The sequence below is a fragment of the Siniperca chuatsi genome, linkage group LG9, assembly GCF_020085105.1.
Source record: "Siniperca chuatsi isolate FFG_IHB_CAS linkage group LG9, ASM2008510v1, whole genome shotgun sequence".
Taxonomy (NCBI): Eukaryota; Metazoa; Chordata; class Actinopteri; order Centrarchiformes; family Sinipercidae; genus Siniperca; species Siniperca chuatsi.
Window position 1 is genome coordinate 25,144,818 of NC_058050.1, and position 22,429 is coordinate 25,167,246.

The 22,429-nt window shown below is 40.1% G+C and overlaps 2 protein-coding genes and 1 pseudogene across 11 annotated transcripts in view; 1 reads left to right on the forward strand and 2 right to left on the reverse strand.

Moving 5' to 3' along the window:
• The window catches only part of oxr1a (oxidation resistance 1a), a 161,749-nt gene extending 156,831 nt beyond the window's left edge, over positions 1-4,918 (forward strand). For 8 of the 10 annotated variants that reach the window (XM_044207162.1, XM_044207160.1, XM_044207165.1 and 5 more), the window contains 4 exons: positions 1,304-1,456; positions 1,726-1,821; positions 3,191-3,264; positions 3,514-4,918. In XM_044207162.1, the coding sequence (XP_044063097.1) occupies positions 1,304-1,456; positions 1,726-1,821; positions 3,191-3,264; positions 3,514-3,649 (459 nt within the window). In that variant the 3' untranslated portion in view covers positions 3,650-4,918. The other 2 variants (XM_044207164.1, XM_044207166.1) reach the window with 2 other exon arrangements.
• Positions 4,919-7,478: 2,560 nt separating this feature from the next.
• Positions 7,479-16,900, reverse strand: sqlea (squalene epoxidase a). Its single transcript, XM_044208587.1, has 11 exons — positions 16,362-16,900; positions 15,730-15,988; positions 13,831-14,008; positions 12,963-13,059; positions 12,734-12,847; positions 12,072-12,243; positions 11,553-11,648; positions 10,749-10,891; positions 10,324-10,420; positions 9,533-9,620; positions 7,479-8,660 (listed from the first exon to the last, which is right to left on the reverse strand). The coding sequence occupies exons 1-11, from the start codon at positions 16,638-16,640 to the stop codon at positions 8,468-8,470; spliced, it is 1,716 nt and encodes a 571-aa protein (XP_044064522.1). The 5' UTR covers positions 16,641-16,900; the 3' UTR covers positions 7,479-8,467.
• An 885-nt stretch (positions 16,901-17,785) lies between these two features.
• LOC122881487 lies at positions 17,786-21,714 on the reverse strand (annotated as a pseudogene).
• Between the last annotated feature and the right edge of the window lie 715 nt (positions 21,715-22,429).

Below are 22,429 nucleotides of genomic sequence, written 5' to 3' on the forward strand. Positions count from 1 at the left end.
CCATCTTAAATATAGTCTGTGTGTCATGTGGTTGGCTTGAATGCTACCATGCAAAAACTGAGGACTTGATGGTGATTTCACTTTCAAATTTGGTGCATGTAAAACAATCTAAGTAATTCATTCCTGGAGCTCCCTTTCAGGATTATTTGTCAACAGTGTACTTGGGGGGAATAAATGTACTCACTGCTGTAATTACACATCTGCCTACCCAACATGTGTTAGGTGGGTAGAGGAATACTTTAATTTGTAGACAGAATTGTCAGCATATAGGTGACCTGATGACTCTTTACATCAGACACGGAACCAGTAAGTTATGGTCGGTGGGTTGTTATGTGGCAAAGTTGCAGAGTTAGAGGTGACAATTTGTACTGTATATATGATTAAGGATTACAGTAGAGAACACGTCAAGAAACCTTTGTATTTTTTGCTGAATAATGTAAAATGGATCTGGATTGTAAGTAATTTATTTAAAGACAACACCTGCATAAAGTCACTCAAATAATCAAACAGAAAGGCCCGTGAGAAACACATGTAGCAGACATTTCTGAGTCACTAACCTTGTATGTTGTTTGAGGTGTGGTGTATGCCTTGCAGGCATTGTGTGTTAATACGCACACAGACACATGCACAGCTCCAAGTGAGTCCCAGTTGGCATATTGACCAATAGATTGCCAATATGCTGCTTCCTTTAATCACCCTGAGGACGGAGCTCGGAGCTCAGGGTCAGGCTCACAGCAGAGCAGAGGTGAGCCAAGTCGAGGCTCATCTCCTCGTGGCTTCCAGCCTGCTGATTACATTGCTGCTGCAGCTCCACCACTGGAGGATGTGCTGAACCCACAAGAAAAGTGCAAAGGGACTGATGAGTTATTGGAGAGCGAACAGAACGTTTAATGGCCTTTTTACAGAGGAAATGGTGCAGCATACTGTAAAAAGTTGTCACTTTATTTCTATGTTTTAGTCAGTGTCTGTGTTATCTGTCCATTAAAAATGAAGCGCACACTGCACTGCTCCTCCAGCGCCTTTGTTGGCTTTATCTCCCCATGCACCACAGCCACTGTTAATCCTTCAGTCTGTCAGCAGCAGGGCAGCAGGCTCTCTCAGGGAGTGCTGGACCTCTCTTTCTCTTGAGACGACTTTGTGTTTGGAGCCCTGTTACTCTTCTTTAAACGCCAGATGGTGTTAAAAGGTCACCGCAGATGTAATTGAGCATTGGTGGCTGTTGCCTTTCTGTGTGTGTCATTTGCTTTCTTTTTTTTTTCCTCCTCCTCCATCCTTCCTTTTTCTTTATTATTTTCCCCCACAGCTTGCCAAGAATCTCCCACCACGGACCATTGGGTACCCATGGACGCTGGCTTTTGGCACATCAAAGCATGGCATGAGCATTAAGTCGCTGTACAGAGCCATGCAGGGCCAGGACACCCCAGTGCTCATGGTTATAAAGGACAGCGATGGCCAGGTAAGCTGCAAATTCAGCAAACAGTAATTCAACAAGGCAGTAGCACATTGTGATATTTTGAAACTGAGTTATAGCGGTAATCATTTTCTAATAATTTTCCTATTTTGGGCTGCCCCCAACTAAAGATTTAGTTGCCCAATGAAAACTTGGCCAACTAAGACTCTTCTCATCAACTAACGGTTTGGTCGACTATTAGGGGGCAGCCTGTTGAGTTGTATCCCGAGTGCACAGTAGTCACGCGGTGTTCTGTTGTTTTGTTTTCTCTCCAGGTGTTTGGTGCTTTGGCATCTGAGCCCTTTAAAGTCAGCGATGGCTTTTATGGCACAGGAGAAACCTTCCTCTTCACTTTCAATCCAGAGTTTGAGGTACGCTACCTTCCTTCAGTTTGAAGTTGTTGGGTTTCTGTAAGAATTTTTCAAAATTTAAATGCACTATTAAAGTTGGACATTTGAATGTGCAATTTTGTTAATATACAGCATACTTTATTGTAAGAGGACAACAGCAGAACTGATGTGCGTGTGATTGATATTGCTCTAAAGCTGCACTCATCAATATTTTTATATTAACAATGGATCAAATGACTGTGTGTAATGGGAAAGGTGTCCCTTGTAATGACAAACCGACAGAGAATGATCACCCAGCTCTTCGGTTCCCCTCAGCTCTACAGAACTTTTTGCACGTTTTTGCTCATTGTTTTGATTTTCCGGCCCAACACACCTGCTGGATGTGTGAATTAGCAACTCTCGGCTAACACATTCGCCATATCAACTTTATAAGGTAAATAAAATGTCAATATAGTGTTTACTGCTTGTTCTACTGCACCCAAGTGGCAGAAAAAAAGCAATTAATACTGCATTAAAAGACACTGTTTTTGTTGAACACTTCATACATACACAAGAGTAGTCGCAGCATCTCAACACACACACACATTTCTAATGCAATAATGTTGTGTGGAACTGAAAACAACTTTGAAAAAGACTGGGTTATGCATACATATTGAGGACTTTACAGAGCTGTATGATTTACTTAACATAGCAAAATAAAATAATGAGACTTGAGTGTATTGCGATACACCATATCACATGCAAACTGTGAATGTGCCTGCCAGTCACATGCTGTTCTCAATGCATGTGACACTCAAACACATGCTGTGATAAATAAGTGTTTATTATTTATTTGAAAAGTTCTCTAAAGCCTCACAACTCAGTGGTATTCAGTGTTGTGTAAGTTGCATTCTTTATTATGCTCTCTTGTTGAGAGCCTTTACACTTCATGGATTCAACCCAGGGACACTGTGAATGGGCTGAAAGCAACACATTGACCTCACCAATTTTCACCAGGATTGTCTCATTTTTCTACAAACAAGAATTTATACCACAAGAATAATTTTAAAAATGCTACTCACATAACAATTCTATACATAGTGGCCTTAATCTCCTCATTAAAGGAAATTAAATGTCTGTCAAAGAAATGGGCCTTGCACTATATGTTGGTGCATCAGAGAGGATTTTGAGTTGTATTTAGCAATCCAGTGATGAGATATTTCCTTCGGTTGCGTCTCATAGATATAACTGAATTACCAGATGTTAATTCTGGATCCTCCCACTGAGGTAAACATGTGTGTGCTCTGTTCTTATCATGGTAACGACTACTGGACAGAGAAAACTAGATTATGTCAACATTGAATATGTCATGCAATATCTTCTAATATATGCTCTTTTGTGTCTGCAACAGGTGTACAAATGGACAGGTGACAACATGTTCTTCATGAAAGGAGATATGGACTCCTTAGCTTTTGGTGGAGGAAGGTGAGTCCAAGCTGCTTTTGACAGAAAACTGACAGTTCTAGCAACATTTGTTTTAATTGAATCTGATGATGCAGTATAGTTTAAAGTTAGCCTGCCAAATCAAATAATGCTATTGAAGAGGCAGATAAATGATGTTTGATTGCCTAAAACTGTGTTTAGTTCTCAAGAAAGATACTTCAGGGTGCATAGGCACCTGGAGAAATAGTTTGTGGCCCCCTGCTTAAGACTGTTTGTTCTCTTCTCCTTTAGCGGTGAGTTTGGCCTGTGGCTGGACGGAGACCTCTACCACGGCAGGAGTCACTCCTGTAAAACATTTGGGAACCCCATGCTCTCAAAAAAGGAGGATTTCTTTGTGCAGGACATAGAGATCTGGGCTTTTGAATAACAAAACAGTGCGCCACAGGGAAAAAACAAGTCCTGCAAAGGGCAAACTGAGGAGTCCTCCTCCTTTAGAACAATGGCAACGTCCCAAACCTAACTGCACATCACCAGGGCTCCCCAGACCGGAAGCCAGCTATCGGATGCTTGTTGTGCGTTACTACTGCAGTTATTACGGAGCTTTTTTTCTTTGTGAAAAATTACCTTTGTGTGTATCTTGTTACAGCCTTGTGCAGCGTCTTTGCAGAGTAGGGGGGGTGTGTAAAGCTGTGAAAATGATGGTAATATGAGGTTGTATCAGAGGGATGAGGAGAGGGAAAAGGGGAAGGGACCATCAGGCCTTGAAAGAGGAAAAGACCATCGGAGCTCCTCTCACCTGAGAGGTGGTGAGGATGATGGGCTGAGGTTTGGGACTGCTGCAAGAAGAGAGAACTGTCCTACTGGTCCAGATTATGTATCTGAACTTTACAGAACCTCAAGGAGTCCCCGGCACCCTCTCAGACCCCTAGAACTTTGTTCATTCAGTAGGATGTTACTCACTGTGCTGTCAGCCTTGACGAAGAGAGACCCAGTTACAGGGAAATAAACGAGACAAAAGCTGAACACATTCCATTACTCTTGGTGATGGTGGCGTGTCAAATTAAAGTTGTGATTTGTGGTGAAACACCAATATACGAAACTCATCAGCAGCAGGATACGATGACACTTAACTCAGAGAAGAGAGAATATTTGCTGGGGGGTATTCTTTTACAGTACAGTTTTGGGTTGTCTTCTGAGGCTCAACTATAGAGTATTGTGTATTGTAGTCCTCCTGTTGTTCACTGTCATAGCACACCATCTGAAAGCACATAGCTATATTCAGATCACCCATCGTCGTAATGTTCTGTTCAGTGGGTGTACGTGTGAGTCAAGCTAACACCAGCTCCTCTCGCAGGATGCTGGCTGTACTGTTTGTAGACAGTAACGTGTTGCAATAGATTTGTGGAATATGCAAATAACTGTCCTGTGACCTCAAATACCCGCAGGTCCTGGCACTTTTGCCGCCGCCTGTCGCTCTTTCAAGAGAGAAACTTGTAAAGCTTTTACGTCTTGATACACAGTTGCTTTTCTGGGTATCATTTGAAAAGCCTGAGACATGGTTAACTGTTTTACATGCATATATGACAATTATATATTGGTATATATGATTATATATGGATTTATATAATCATATATATTTTGCTGTTAAGTGTGACAGTGATCTATTTGTGCTGATATTTCAGCTGTTACAATATAATGTATATTACCCTGTAAATTAATGTTAAAATAGTAGATTTGTTCCTATATATAGATGTATATCTATATCTATATATCTATAGATATAGATATATATATCTCTATATATATATATATATTAGATAGATCTATATATATATATATATATATATATATATATATATATATATATATATATATATATAGATATATAGATATATATATATAGATATATATAGATATATATATATATATATATATATAGATATATATATATATATATATATATATATATATATATATATATATATATAGATATATATCTATATAGATATATCTATATAGATATATATAGATATATATATATATATAGATAATATATATATATATATATATATAGATAGATATATAAATAAAATAAAGTGTGGATTGGTGGGTTGCTTCTAGCACTTTAATCGGGTGTAAAAGCGTCAGGCCAGGTTCTTATATTCTCTTAGCAGTAGCTGTACAGTACTCTTTTGTTTAGATCATAAAGATGTTAACTGTTAGTAGAAAGCTTGCTGCTACCAATATCAATAAGGGTATACCCTAATGCTCTGTGTGTCTAAAAAGGAGGATTACTCTAGGAGAGGAAGGGGGGGTTGAATATGGCTAAACGTGGCAGCAGGGCTCGGCTTCTCTCCTCATGTGGCTGTCAGGTGAGTCTCAGTGGGTACAGGTAGGTATGCAGGCAGACTGACCTCTGACAGTCAGATGATGGCGGGCCAAGGGAAGTGTGTACAGTTTGTAACCCTACCCCGAGGAGCTTTCTTCCCCCCTTTCTGGTCTTCCACACCAGTATTTGTGTCCTTGTGGAGAGTCACAGAGAATGATATGGATAATTCTTCCAATTATTTCACCAGAATACTATGTATCAGTGATGTATAAATAACAATAAAGCTGAATTAATTGTTGTAACCTGGGATGTGACTGAATTTGTGATGTTTCATTTTCTGTTTTTACCTATATATTTTTATTTAGCCTTTTACACGTGTTAAATCCTCTCAGGTTGTGATAAAGGGCGAGGGACAGTGGCCTAATAGAATTGGCAACTAATCAGTGGTTTAGCTTGCAACTACTTGCAGTATGTACATTTGTAACCCTGCAGTTCCAGGTATATGGAAAAACACTTTTGCAGTGTTCAGTTAAAATAAATTGATACATTTTTAAATAGCCAATAGAAATTGTTTAATTAAATGTTGCTTTATAAAACTCAAAACAAGATCAGTACATTTGCCAATTAATAATTCAGCTGTTCAGATTTGGAAGGAGTCTGGCAAATCAAACTCCTGCTGCTGCACTGTAGGTTGGATTTCATTTCATTCTTGAGTGATACGCTGCTTACACAACTTTAAATTATTTAATGGAGCAGCTGTCTTTGAATTAAAGAAACATTTATGAAATGCAAACTAAATGTTTAAGCAGGAAACAAATGGATTGTGAGATATAATATGATGCGAGTGCATTTATTTATGTGCATGTCTATCAAAAAGTAACATTTAGCCTTTTTAAAAATTCCATTTAATATTTTTATTTTAAAATTCAGTTAAAGACAAAACACAAAATTGAATTATTAATAGGCAAATGGAATTATAATTGTATTATGGTTATGTGTCCTTTTTAAATGCAAATGTATCTAATCAATTCATAATAGCTTTTTTAAATTGATATGTTTATTAATTGATATTGATCACGAACCATTTGGTTCGTGTAGCAGATGTTTTGTCTCAGCCATTACAAAGGAGCTCTGCTACTTTGTACCTGAACGTGGTTTGAAGCTTAGATGCAGGAGTCAGAGAAACCGCTCGCTTCAGTGACCTTGAAAGGACCTTTTTTTTTTTTTTTATTTTGTAGCTGCAACCTGCAGCTCTATAGCTCGAGCTTGGTCCACAAAAATGTTCCCACCCTTTGGCGGCCAGTTGAGCCCACTATACTTGTGGGGTCCTGACAGCTTTGTGGGGCCAAAATGCTGGACTCTACAAGTTTAAAGGGCTGTTTGAGGGTTAGGTCCTTGAATTATATGTTGGAGCGTGGGGACCCTGCTATGGTCACTGGCCAACTGCTACATTTATTGTATTATAGTTTGAAAAAAATCTAATTAAAACCTCTTCAGTGTCAATAGCCAAACAGATATAAAAAAAGCTGCAGCAAAAGCCTAATACCAAACTAACTCTTGCAATCTCAACAGTTCATCATGTTCCAGTGTATTTCTTTTGGATTTCATTGCTAAAGCACAGCAGAGTAACTTAATCCAGTCTGTTGAGTGCTAAACTGTGATAGGCAGGATGATAAACTCCATTCAAACAGAAATCCTTCAGCTGTGAGTGAGCTCCATCTAATGGTCGTATTTGTTAGTGTGGGTTCCAGTAGGGTTAAAACGTAATTTACTGTTACTAGCTGGTATATTAATTTACTGTCCCAGGGGTCCATTCAGGGCTCAGTATAATAGACTATTGTCAGATATTTAATCAATAAATATAACTGTGTAATTATACCAATTATCCAAAGAAGTCTGCTGTAATAAGACAGGAAAACTGAAAAACTATGATGTATGATTTATTTAACGGCCCATCGAGCCCACCGCAGGAACAGGTAAACACAACAGTGCGGGAAGCTGTGGTAAATTACAGCTCAGGAGTTCCTAGTCTGTGTCAGCTCAGGACACACAACACCTGAGCATCATCCACTGACTTGGTCCTGATATGAGCATCGTTCCTTTCGATCTCAGGTAACCCAAACGTCCCCCAGGGAGCATGCTGTGTCAGCTCTTTACTGACATCCAGCAGGACTAAAATGTGTTACAAAAAGTCCCTTCTCACAATATGTAAAGAGCAATAATAACAGGAAGGCAGGAAACTATCATTACAGGAAAGAATGTATGTGACAAATAAAGTACCGCAGACGTTTTCCCAAGCAACATAAGACAATCGTTTTGACAGTTTGCTGTTTTATGACATCACATCTTCAGTGCTTCAGGTTTAAAATTAGGGATTCTTGCGATAAAATATATCACTTCAGGACGTTTCTCTTATTAAATACAGCCCAAATTAGCTCAACAGGAAAATCTACAGCAGAAAAGTGTCTCTAATGCTAAATCCATCATTATTATAAAATGCAGATGCCATGTTGCACATAGCAGTTCTGTTGGAATGGCAGGAATAATTCCACAATATTGAATATTCAGTGTAATTCAGGGTGTGGGCTAATACGCTGTATGTTGCAATCCTCTAGCATATAGGACATACTGTGTGGGTGAGCACAAACAGGGCTACACCAAGGCACTGTTGCAAACTATGTCCAAATTGAAACAAGGCATTAAGGAGGACATTAAGACAGTGACATCTCCAGTAAGACAGGGGCATATTGTAGAAAGTCCTCAGTAGTAAAATCATAGGTTAAGATGGCAACATTGCCTTTTTCAGGAGGAAGGCAAACCTCGAAACTACTACTTTTGTTTTGCTTCCAATTAAGCCGTAGGTCTGTGAAGACCTTAGGCTGGCTTTGGTCTTTCTGTGTCCGGTTGTAGTGCTCCTCAATACACCAGGTACTTGAGTTCAGAGTAGATGAGTGGAAACATGACTGTGCAGGCTCGGTACAGGATGGCTCCGCTCTTGAAAAAAGCTCGAGGTTTAGTGCTCCACGACTCAGACTTGAAGGTGAAGTAGACTGCGTACAGTGCCACAGCAAAGAAGTGTCCAATAAGCGTCATGGGTTTGGGTGTCAACCTGTTAAAAATCATGATATCATTCATTCAACAACATGTTAAGTCTCTTGTTTCTAATCTTGGCTTCAAAGGAATAGTTTGACATTTTGGGAAATACATTTATTTGCTTTCTTGCCGAGAGCGAGATGAGAAGATTGATACCACTTTCATGTCTGTAGAGTAAATATGAAGCTACAGCCAGCAGCAGGCTAGCTTAGCTTAGCACAAAATCTGGAAACCGAGGTAGCATTCACTGCTAACTGGTCCCAGTTAAGAAATATATATATAACCCCCCATAAAACCACACGTCATTTTTACACTTTACTCGGTTTTTGTAGCGAGTTAACAAACAAAATAATTAGTGAGCTTTATGCTAACTTTATCTTAGCATAAAGTCTGGAGACAGTGGGGAAACTAGCTGGCTATGTCTGAAGGTAACAAAGTCCACCTAACAACACCTCTAAAAGCTCACTAATTAGCACGTCTTGTTTGTTTAATTTGTACAAAAAACTGTATATAACAACTACAAGTTGTGGTTTTATGGGGGTTACGGACTATATCTTCTTCCGGAAGCAGCAACTTCTTGGAGTCTTGTCATCAATGGGAGGTTGCCAGCGGAAGAGATATAATGTGTGAGCTTCAGAGGTGCTGGTAGACAGAATTTGGACAGAGCCAAGCCAGTCTTTATGCTAAGCTAAGTTAGCCAGCTGTAGTTACATATTTAGCGTACAGACACGAGAGTGGTATCAATCTTCTCATATTACTCTCAGCAAGAAAGCAAATAAGCGTATTTCCAAAAACGTAAAACTTTTACCTTAGTTGCTTTCCATCATGCCATAATAGAGAAATTCTGTCTATCCTATGTTATTGTGGAGGACATTATGTAATGCTTACACTGAGAGGAGTCCAATAGGCCCGGAAATGCACTCTCCACCAAGCTTGAAGTACTGGAAGCAGGCTTTTCTCAGGTCATGAAGAGAATCTGGTTAACACAAAACAGGCACATGGACATAATGAGAATCAAAATGACCATTAAAGGTGGGGTATGCGATAACGAATCCAATACACGTCTTTTTGTCAAATTCATCTCTCCTCACGGTCCGCTAGCTGTCCGTTCAGTGTGTGCGCTGAAAAAAACTCTGGTGTTTGTCCACAACCCTGACTCTGTAAATGCTAAACAAACAAAGTGGCTCAGACCGAGCCACACAACAGTATTCCAGCCATGATTTGTGTGTCAGGTAACGTTAAATGACTTGCCCACGGACATTCAGCTTCCTTTCTAGTTTGCCAAGATACGCTGCTGTTGTGATGTTAGCTATAGTAGCAGGAGAGTTGTGAGTATCGCTGTCTGGAGCTGCTGTGCTGGCTCTGGAAAACATCTCGTCCTCTCTGGCTGTTAGCTTCGCAGCAGCAACTGTAGCGACAGTTTGCTAACCCACAACCTAGCTAAGCTAACCCACAACCTAGCTAACGTTAGTAACATTACTTGCTGTGTCGTTGTTTGCTCTATATCATTTGTCATGCTATTGGATTTCTCCAGAACTGCATACCCCACCTTTAAGTGTTGTTTGAAATGATTGCAGATTTTGACTTTTGTACTTGTTCAATGCAAAATAACAATAGTGTCTGATCCCCTGTTGTTGTTTTCCATGTGTTAGTAGATGCAGAGGCAGGCAGAGACTCACTGTCGGTGGCTGCAAACAGCTCGTACAGGGCCTGGGCCAACACATTCACCACGAAAGAATGTGATGACTTGCGTTCCCAGTGGAATTTTTTCTTTGCCTATTGAGAAGAAGAAAAAAAGCAGAGTGTAATATTGCACACTGGTCTGCAGTCTCTCACCTACAGCAGAGGGAATAACAGGGCAGGTCAAATGTGATGCAGTAGAGGCTCCAAATATAGCTTCTAGTTGCTGTCATAAACAAGATCCATGTTGCAGGGGAAAAATAATCAATGAACTTTCCTTCAGGCACTTATTTTTTTCTGATGTTATACATTGTTAATAACAGTTTTAACGTGAAGGTTTGTCACTCCTGCTAAGAATAAGGACTATGAGGAAACTGTGAATTGTTGGCATGAAAATGATTAGGTGTATATTTCCTGTGTTCACCTGCAGCATCGCCCCGTCGTCATACAGCTCCGGGATGTTCTTGAGCAGACTCCTCCAGATGCGAACGTCGTTGAGAGCAACACTCATCCCTCCTCCCGTCAGAGGATGCCTCATGTTGTAAGCATCGCCCAGGAGAAGCACACCTGCAAACGACAGACTGCTGTTTGTCTTGCATCCAAAATACATTACTAGTTGTCTTTTTTTCTTCCTCAGCATTTTGTAATCCTCCAATTAGACCCAAACAGGTGGATACATCTAGCCTCGCTCTGCCAGCACTTCTAAAGCTCCCTAATTTATTTTAAAAATCCACATGTAAAAGCTACAGTTTGTTGTTTTTACACTTTGGTTTTTGTAGGATTAAACAAATAAAATACCTTTGGACAGAGCTGTTTCCATCCTCTATGCTAAGCTAAGCAAACCGGCTGCTGGCTGTAGCGTCACATTTACCGTACAGATGTGAAAATTATATTAATCTTCTCACCTAGCTCTCGGTAATAAGCGAATAGGAGTATTTCCCAAAATGACTATTATTATAGTATTATTCTATCAGGTAAAAAAAAAAAAAATAGGATTTTTGAATTTATCCATAAAACAAAGTACTAATACATTTTCAAAACACTTTGGAAAGAGCATACATTTACAGCAATTTTTAATTAAACTATTAGGAAAGCTATTTGTGGTGTTTCATCATGCAGTAATGACCAAAGCGAAGCACTACTTTCCAGTCATACTGTATACAAGCTGAAATCAGCTCAATAGTTTCCCTCAATAACAACAACACAGCAGTCAATAACACTTCAGTACCTGGCTTGTTGACAGGGGAGGGAGGGAGGAAGCTGGCAGGCATGGACCTGAGTCGATCGTTCTGCAGCGCCACCATGAAAGGCTCCTTTAAATGCTCTGAAGGAAAGAGAGAAAGAGAGAGCGCAGGCGGTCCCATCACTCAGCTGGCTCTGTGGATGGAAACCCAAAGGTGCGTGCTGGGCCTCTTCTTTTGGTGTCTGAATGTACATTTATCAATGTATCAGTGTGACTGACTCCCCCGTTTCAGCTGGACCTCTGTCATGGTTACCGGAGCTGGTGCTTTGATATTATGGCTTTGATATTTCAGCTGAATAGCAGAGTGCACCATGAATGTCAAATCCTGGATAGCAGTCTGGATATATTCCTACCTACCACGACGTCTGGCATCATTGCTTTATGAAAACCTTATTGTCGATCATTCATCACTCATCCTCAGGCCAAACGTCACTTTTAATTAGTTATTATTATATTAAAATAAAAGCATTTTCAAAATGAAGCTGTATCTCATCCATCTTTTACCTGGCAGCTGTGGGTGTATCTTCTCAGCCATGTACTCTGAGAGGTTGCGAGGCATCTCCCCCCTGATGTCCACGAGCACTCTGGTGTGTGAGGAGGAGACCTGGTAGATGAGCACCGGGCTCGGGTTGGCCAGCACCAGCTCTGCATAGTTGGCTTTAAACTGGGGACAGTCCTGGAGAGAAGCACAGTGATAACTCAAAACTCAAAATGAAGATTATAGTAACATAAATCCTGAGCCACTGTTGTCCTGATTCCAGCTGAGTTTACAGAGTGACTGACTGGATTGAAAACATCTTGTTTCAATCAATATTTAGAGACTTCTTATTTCACTCAATACATTGATGAATCATTTTGTATGTAAAATAGTGAAAAATGCCCGTTATAAGTTCCCAGAGCCCAAGGTGGCATCTCCATATGATAAAGAAAACAGAATATTAGGAAAGTTTCACATTTGAAAAGCTGAAACCAGACAATGTTTGGTATTTTTGCTTGAAAAATGACTGAAACAATTCATCAGTTATCAAAATAGTTGCTGATTAATTTTCTGTCCATCGACTAATCGATTGATGGACTAATTGTCTCAGCTCTAGAACAATTTAAAGTATTTTCAGTGTATTCAGTGCAGTGTGATAATAGCAACGACACTGTATTGCTCTTGCTACCTTCATAAGGCATCCAACAAAGTGAGAGGAGATGTGAGCTTTCCCAGAGACCAGACTCTTTCTGAATCTGGAGAAACAGCCATCGGCCACCACAGTCAGTGCTGCATGGACTTCCTACAGGACACAGGTTCAGTCATCACTATATACAGTATTTCTTTCCAGAAGGAGAGGGGGAGTTGGAAAGTGGAATATACAGTTCTACATGCACAGCAGAGTTTTCTCTTCTCACCTTGATGTCTCCAGTTTCTTTATCCTTGTACTGGAGACCGGTTACACAGCCGTCCTCTTCCTGCAAACTGGTCACGGTGCCTTCTATGAATGTGACACTGGGGGGCGCAATCAGACAGTTAGAGACATCACTTCCACGTGCCAGTATAGCATAGGCAACGTGAAAAGAAACAAAATACTGAAACAAAATGGTCAAAATGCTAAATTTTGATTGTTAAGCAAGAGCTATTGAGGCTTTTCAGTAAACCATCATTTGCTTTTGTTAAAATATATTATTACTGTATATATGAACCAACTGCTGATAATTATGTAAATTGTCCTCTACATATAAATAAGAATAAATAAATAAATAGAATAAATCTGAAATATATACTATTAAACTACCTGAAAAGTAAAATCTGGTAAAACAAAATGTGATAAGACTTTACATCTCCATCCATTGAGTGTTGTGAAGGTCAGTTGGATCCATTTATCGAATAACCCAATGAATTGTTTGAACACATGTGAGAAAGGAAATAAGCCCAATTTGGACAATGTTTTGAGGTCAAAAGTGAGGAAATATCTTACGTAGATTTCACATGAGCAAACCTGATACTCAGTAGTTTCACTAGTAATGTAGAACATGAAAGTTCATTTATGAACTTGGAAATAGCTACAATAGTTTGGCCAAAAGAAAAGAATTCTTAACTCAGTCTACCTACTAGCTTTTTATGGAGCTTAGATGATGACTAAATGTGCAGTTGAAAGCTTCAAGTGGATCTTGAGTTGAAATCATACTCCTGTTCCTTCTAACCGTCGGAGCTGTCAAAAACAATGTCATCCAATCAGCCAGTTGGGATAGGAACTCTTTATTTTATGACTTTGCTCACTTTGGCTCAGACAGGGCGGCTCTCCTCAGGCCCATGATGAATCGACCGTGATGGAAAGCGAGTCCACACTGGATGCTTTCCTCCGCCTGAGGGTAGGGGATCTCCACCTCTGTGCTGCTCTCTGTGTCATGGAGCACATAGCCGTTCACCAGATGGGCATCCAGACCCTGCACTGAACCTGAGGGCAAACACACGCAACAGGTTACAGTTTCACAGCACACATTCATTATTCACTCAGTCTGCTCCTGTTTACATACAGTATGTGGGATTTAATGCATAAAGACAAACCGGAACACAGGTTCAAAGCTACTATTGGAACTGGAAGATTTAGTCTAACTTGATGTCTAACATGACCCTTGTACCTATTGCTTTTACTCATTTTAAAAGTCTGCCTGTTCAGCCCTTAAATCCAATTTAATATAAGAAAAATCCATTAAAGTGAGCAGATTTAACCCATTTACAAACAGTTTCCCCCTCAAGGTGCTTTTAGGGTTGGGAAAATCATCTTTTTGCATACTGTCTGACAGTCATACATATGCTGCATCAGCTTGTTCCAGCTATCTGATATGATGACCGAGTGAAACATTTAAACCCATGACTCCATATTGTTTATGGCTGCACCCTTCCATCAAATGGAAAGATTCTGGATGTATTTTACATAATTTAATACACACTTCCCCCAAATTCATCATCACATATTTGGTATTTTCAGAAACTTTGTGATAGCCATCAGAGTTGAATATAAAGTTAATATAAATTTTAACAATGTTTGGCTACGCACTTGTAATGGCTGGCACACCAACGGGTTAGTGAGGTTTAAAAGGGTTCATTAAAACCAATATTTTCAAGCATGATTTCTAATGTTTTTTTAATGTTTTACAAAGAAATTGCACCTGGCAGGATGGGTTTGTTTTTTTTAAAAAGGATACTGCAAAAATAATTCAGAAAATAAATTCCTATATAAAAGGAATATTACTATAGTATTAAAGGGGATTTTTTTTTAATGTAATCACTGTAAAGCCCATACTGATTACCTCAGACATATTGTAAGTCCCTATGAACAAGAAATATTTAGGGAATTCCTCATGAGGAATGATTCACTGGCTAAACTAAAATTGTTTTAGGCCCACTGAAATAGACCATCTACTCACTTAAATGAATGCACTTTACACTGATTTGGTCAAGCTGGATGAATTTGTTATCTGGACAAAATCAGCCGGGTTTTCTCTCCAAGAGCAGATTTGTTGTGGATGCGAGGTTTGAAAAAGTCCTTCATTGAAAAATAATGTTGTTCGCGAAGTAAGATGACTGCAAATAAAAGCCTTCGTCTCACACTGAATGTCCTTATATAAACTATACTGATCAAAAAGTATGACATGTAGTTAATAGAAGCAGGTGAGGATTAGAGAAGTAGCCCCTGAAAACTTGGTTTCAAATCGTAAGTATTTCTCAAAGACATTTCATATTTAGGACTAAATAAGCAGCAATCAGAGTTAAAGCTCAGAAACAAAAACATCTTTAGCTTATTTTAACACTCAAAAAGTCATCTGATCTGGACTGGGTGAGTCGGATTTGATTGACAGCACTGGCAACATAAGCAAACAGCCAAATGTCACCACATTGTGAGTCAAATATTGCTAATTCTGATTTGTGCACGGAAATATGTGACATCGCCTTTTCCAAGTGAGCGCCGCCCACTTCAAACCAGTGAGAGAGGAGCACAAGCAAAACAAAAAATCCACACATCTCTCATGTGAAATACACACAACTGTTTCTAACTTTGGCAGGAAATAGTGTGCTCATGCAGTGTGTGTGTGTGTGTGTGTGTTCATGGCTCATAGTAAGAAGCTGGTTGAGAAACTGTGCAGGTCACTCACAGTAGCAGCTTCTGTCACTGACCTTCCAGTCCCAGCTCTTTGAGCGCCCTGTACCCTCCAGGCTGCAGCAGCTCCCCCACTATCCTGTCAGGCTCCTTCAGGTCCCTCTCCACCACCGTCACCCTCCTCCCGTCCCGGGCTAGGACGGCCGCCATAGCTGAGCCCAGGACCCCGGCCCCAACTATCACCACATCTGGCTCCGGGGCCACTGAGGAGCCACTGGCTGAGGCACTCTGTGAGGCAGAGGAGTCTATATCCACTCTTTTCCTTGTTCTCCGGCTCTGGAAACAATAGACGGGAGAGTCTCATTACACACAGTGTAAAGTCCAGATTGAACTGGACTGTAAGGCACACTCTGGGAAAATATACAGTTTTTAAATGTCATCAAATAACCAGCTATGTCCCCTGGATATACAAATATACATAAACATTTAAAGCACTTTAAGTCTTTACTTCAGAGATACCTTAATAAAACCTGAGAATAAGAAGGCATGGATTTAAAATCTCACAAAAAATTGAATTAAGTAATAAAATAATATAATAAAGTACTCCCATTAAATGGAAGCAAGATGCATCATTTCATAATCATTCTTGTATTCTTTGTCTTCCTTTGTTCACATGATTAAGCCGATATGTATCCATATGAATTCTTACCTTTTTAGAGTTGTTCTCTGCTTTCTCGCTCCTCTGAGTTGAAGTTTGGGGGATTAAGTGATTGATGACAGGTAAAAAAGACAAGAGGCTCAGAGGCAAATGAAATACCTGAGAGACTCTGAGCTTCTGGCCGTGAAAATACCTGATATATGAGAGCAGCAGCCCGACTGTAAGAAATAGGGCTGCGGCCATCACAAACTCTCTGTGAGCCAAAGTCAAGTCTGTGCTGGATTTTTTGTAAAGGTATGTGAAGCTCGCTATTCCCAGGAAAGTCCACATCTTTTTGGATTAAAAAAGAAAAATGTATATCAATTAGGTGGTGAAAGCACTACTGAGAAACAGGTTTTCTTAATGCTGACAAAAAAAAATAAAAAATCCCCATGCAATTAGAAACAATTAATAATTATTCGTCTGTTGATATTGTTTCTCAGGTGCTCCAAAAGCAAGTCAGCCAACCCAAAACAAAAGGTTACCTTTGTAACTCATGATAACTTGTTGACAGACAGTCGGCGGGATGCTGCTCAATATATTACGATAATGAGAAACACGCACTACTTCGGATTCGGTGGTTTCACATCCCGCCTCCTCCGCAGCTCAACCCTCCAATCAGGAGTGACGTGACGGTGAGCAGAGCTCACGCTATCCGCCGATTGCACAGCGGCGCCGGCCCTGGGCCTCCTCTCGGCCGCTGATTGGACAGTCGGCTGGCAGGATGGTAGTATGATGTGATGTCAGTGGAAAGGTGCGTGCTTCATTTCTTTTAAGAGTCTGAATGAGAGGGGACCTGCCGCAAAGATGGTTCGTTTGACAGACACATCACTCTGCGGTGTAAAGCTGGACCATCCGGAAGTCTGCCTGTTAAATATCATGGCTGCTCTCGTGCTCCATCTCGAGATGGCGAGCTGTTACCATGGCAACTAAAGTTGTGCATATTGAATACATTTCATTAATTATACAAAACACATCAGAAAAATACATATTTTAGCATTAGACATGCGTGCTGCCGGTTTGTGCGATAGTAAACCTAACACGTCTTCAGTGTTTGAAACAGAAGAAACATGGCCAAAGGGCTCCATGTTTAAATTCTGGCTAATATATCTGAATCACACACTGGAGACATTCACGGTACCCAGAAAAAGGTGCAGAGTGAGAGCTCTTTCCAACGCCTACTGGCTTTTGTTTGGAAAAATCAATAAGCTCTGTCAAAATGTCTCTGGATACACAAACCTCAAATACTGGAAGGAGTTTTCCTGGAAAGTATACACAAGATTATTTATCATGCCAAAAATGAAATCACTCTGTTGGAGAATCTGTGCTGAAAAGAATGCAACCCACTCACTTAGTTTCTAGCAAACAGTTATAACCTTAATTGTGAAAAAAAAACAAAATGAATTATTTTAGGTATAACACCACCTGAACTAACTCTAGAAGTAGACCAGTACGTACAGTATACAGTACAGGATCCTCAGAACTGCAAATGAAGTCCACAATTACATAATAGAGAGCTGTATATCATTAGACGTGGGCAGATGACATAATATGTCTTCTTCGTGGTGATACTATTTTGTATTCCATTTTTTAAATATATATAATCATGTATATGGTAGTTCTTTTTTTCTTTATTTTTTTCTGTACAGCAAAGTACATACAAACATTGCAAGACTGCAGAAACTATGTAAATAAGAAGAAACGTTGTGCTCTCTTGCAATAAAGTCTAAAAAATAAGTTTTAATTATTCAATAGCTAATACCTGTGTAGACTGGATTGTAGATAAACACGATCACTCATCAACGTCATTGTGAAAATGTGTTGTATTACACAGCGAACATTAGTCAGCTAACATGAATATAGCCCCTCAGTGTATGTTACATCAAATGCCAGACGACATGTCAATAGCACTACAAATACATACGGATACACACATACTGAAACAACAAAGCAAACAAGCACCAAATTAATTAATAACGTGCTCTACCTTTCTAACACTCCATTTGATGTGTTTCATCACCATTACTAAAGCATTACAGCTTCTACATAAAAGGTCATAGGTTATCAAATGCAAACCAAGGGGAATAATGCTTTTATTGTATGTAGTGATTAAAGATGGATTCATATTTTTCTTGCTTCCCTGATGTTACTTTCGACTCACCGTTCTGCTTGATGAATTCCTGAGAAAACAAAACATAAAACATATATTTGAGACCCTCATCTCTCACTTACTGTAGACTGCCAGTTTATTACACACAATAAGCACACTGATAACCTCTTGAGCAGACACACGTGGGGAGAGCTCAGATACAAATAGTGTTCAAAATTCTGCTGGTTATAGTTTTAAGCAGGTTGCAATGTGAAACAAAATACCCGTGGCAAATTCTCTCAGTCAGACAGTCTCTTAGACTAGTATGTTTTCCATATACTTGGGCAATTTGATATAGTAGCAAATCTCATCCTTCTAAATTACATTTTGTTTAAAAAAAAATGTGGATTTCTACATTCAATTAGAAAGGAAGAGATATAAAGTGAAGCAAACAAAAGTGTTAAGCTATAACACAATGGAAATGGTTGTGCAAAAGTGTCAGTAGCAAAATAAACAAGTCTCTAATAGTCTCTTACCTCCATTTCCTCTAAGGTGGCAGAACCATCCTCCAACTTTCTGTCCAATGCCATGACTGAAGCTTGAGTATCGCTCCTATTTAAATCACACATAACCAGTCAGAGGCCACACACAATGTAGCATGTTTCCTAATAATACTGTACCTGAAAATTAAAGTCTGTTTAACAGTGAATTTCAGTTCCGATGTGAGCGATGAACAGGTCCTCCAGGTCTGTGGACTCTCTGCGCATCTTAGCATCAAAGTTCAGGCCTCCTGGCTGCAGACCACCTTGTCCAATGACGGTCTGCAGAAGATTAGACACCTAATTACTAGGTTCCTGGATCACTGTTCTCATCTAAACTCATCTTGTACAGTCGATGCAGTACTACTACTAGAGTGAGCCAAAGCATTTATTTCAAAATCCCTCTAACGTATTTTTTTTACAAAAGATGAAAATCTGTGTGATTATTTATGTCAGAGTGTGCAATAGACATTTATATGAACATCCTTATCCAACAGTGTTTAGACAATGTCACCTTCACAAACATCGTTGGCAATGAACTCCCGTTACAAATGAAAGAAATGAGCTCACCTTCATGACCAACGTGGTGTTCCTGATGTCCATGGGGGACTGGTCTGTGTCCCACCCCAGGTCAGGAGAGCCAGTGTTTGAGTCAACTGAACCCAGCATGCCAAACCTGTCCACCGGCAAGCAAGGATGATACAGAATGTAAAACTGTCCTAGCGTTAAAGATGCTCTGGATGTGCCGAAATTGTGACGCAGCAACATGTTCACTTAGATACGAAGTTCAATTTGTGGTAACAGCTGTCTCACGCAGAGGCCATGACGATATCATGTCCGTATGAGTGTCCTGCCAGGGTGGTGTGGTTGGGCTCGATGTTCAACTTGAAGTGACTCTCCAGACCATAATGCTTAAGGAATCCTCTAACACTCATAGCATCTATAGAAGAAAATTTGTTTTGTGGAAATTTGGGAAACCTTACCAAAGTCATACTGGTGTTTGCAGGGCTCCTTAGGCTTGGGTTCAATAAGCAACTGACACTTCAACCCAATCTACTCTTGGTACTCTGGTGACAAATATACACATGTGAAACTGTGTGTGACACAACCAGACCGGAAGAAGTTGGCCATGTGCTTCAGTTCTGCAGCAACATCAGTATTATGGCTGGAAAGGAAACCTTCCCTTCCTCCCCAAAACACTGAGGAGAGAAATATACAATGATACAATGAGGTAGCAACATTGCCGCATTTAAGGAGCATATGGACGTTTTAGACACTCATACCAAAATTTTCTGCACCCAGCTTCTTGGTAATATCTAGCCCCTTCTTAACCTGAGCGCCAGCGACAGTCAGGGTTTGTGGCTGCACCATTCATGTACCTGTCACATGGATAAAATCCAACCAGAAGGATTCTGTTATTTTCACACTTTTTGACTTTGCAGCCTAAATGAGCCTCTTTTCCTTAAACCTCAGGACTGGACTGTCAGGTCCTACGTATACTGTCAGGAACAATACTGACCGTTGGTGGGCAAAGAGGTTGCAGCTGACCCACAGCACCTTGATTCCAGTCTGGCTCTGCAGCTGGAGAGCCAGGTCTGTCATTTCATCCAGATTCCTGTTGGACTCCTCCAGGGTGGAGCCCTCAGGAGCCATATCCCTGTAGAAAACAGAGGGCGGACATTGTTCAGGATACTGGAATACACAAGAAACATCACATACTTGTACTGGTTAGATTTCATTACTTTTAAATACTATTAAATTTATTTATGATGGCAAATTGCACAGGAGAGGTGGACAGGTAGTTTAAAAATGTTTATTCCAGCACAACACCACTGAGCATATCCTGCTACTATAATCTAATACTTTATTTAAACCGTCATCAGTTGAAACCTCTCCCAAAAAAAAATAAAAATGAAATGGTCAATTACCTGTCATGAAATGTGTAATATTTCACCTGTGAAAACAAGCAGAGGTCACAAAGGAAACTCACAGTGTAACGCATTATTTATTCTAATCAGCTGTGTGTAACGGTGACTTTCAGCATGACTTCCCTCACGCCGAGCTTGGTGAAAAACTCAAAAGCAGCCCGGAGTCCCTTCTTGGCTGATTCCATAGGAGTTCCTGCATTCCAGGGCCGGTGAAGGGTCGGAAACCCAAAAGGATCAGCACCTAAGAAACACAAAACAATAATACAACAACAAAAAAAGACATAATATCTGCTGTCTTCAATTTAAACTAATGATTCTACTGAAATAAGATTATAGAAAGAAGTACAGCCCAACACTGTGTTCATTGGGTAAAAACTGAACCTCATATTATTCACTGCCAAGCCTCCACAGATGGATGACTGACAGGGTGTGAGTATGGGGTCAGCTGCTACTGTACCAGTTCCACAGAAGGAGTGCCAGTAGCAGACTGAGAACCTCAGCCAGTCCTCCATCTTCCTCCCCATCAGCACCTGCACACAGGAACACTGACCTCTGACCAGCCTCCCACAGCACTAACTCAGTACTTTAACAAGGTGTACAGTGTGTATCCTAATACACATCATATTAACTTGTGTCAGTGTGTGTGTGTGTCACACCTATCTCTTCTGCATTGTAGTGTTTGAAGCACATGACATCTCCAGCCCCAGCACTGAGTAGATATGGCATCTTGGGAATGCCTGTGCAGCATAAACGTTATGCAATATTCAATGAAACTCAGACTTCTCTGTGATATGGAACATAGGCAGTGAAAGGGCTCTAGAAACATAAAAGCAACGACATGATCACACTGTAAAAATATGATTCCCGAATGTATTTCAGGATTGTTAGACAACTGTTTCAAAGTGTGCAAAACGTCTATACTATACTGTCAAAAGCGAGAGGACGGAAGTAGTATCCACAACACACACACACACACACACACACACACCCACACACACACAGCAGACACTGTAAACAGCACTTTTGAGCACTGAAATAATGTAATTTACTTCTATGGTACCTGCAAGCAGGCTGCAAGTTTGTCCACCCCCTCCCTCCGGAGCAAAGCGTGCAGGTCCCTGTTTGCACACAAGGTGTCACTAAATCCCTTTAAACCCCGCCTCTGTCCGTGTTTCCACACTGGCAGTTCAGTGTTCCACTGGTGGGGCTCAGGTGTGATAAACCACAGTTAAGTTATGTTTTAACAGGTGGGGCAATCACTTTTTCACACAGGGCCATGGAGGTTTGGATTTTGTTTTCCCTTAATAATAACAACCTTCATTAAAAAACTGCATTGTGTGTTTACTTGTGTTATCTTACTAATATTTCAATTTGTTGATGATCTGAAACATTAACATGCAAAAAAAAAAAGAAGTCAGGAAGGGGGCAAACACTTTTTCACACCACTGTATGTCAATGTATGTCTCTCATCAATATCCAAAACATATATGTACACACACACACACACACACACACACATATATA

Bases quoted from the DNA above. Each gene is read 5' to 3' on its own strand.
- sqlea (XM_044208587.1), bottom strand. From the start codon at position 16,640: ATGTGGACTTTCCTGGGAATAGCGAGCTTCACATACCTTTACAAAAAA. The intron at 14,009-15,729 runs GTCAGTGACAGA...GTTTGCCCTCAG, and splicing joins CAAAGAGCTGGGACTGGAAG to GTTCAGTGCAGGGTCTGGAT. The intron at 12,848-12,962 runs GTGAGAAGAGAA...TGTGTCCTGTAG, and splicing joins AAGAAACTGGAGACATCAAG to GAAGTCCATGCAGCACTGAC.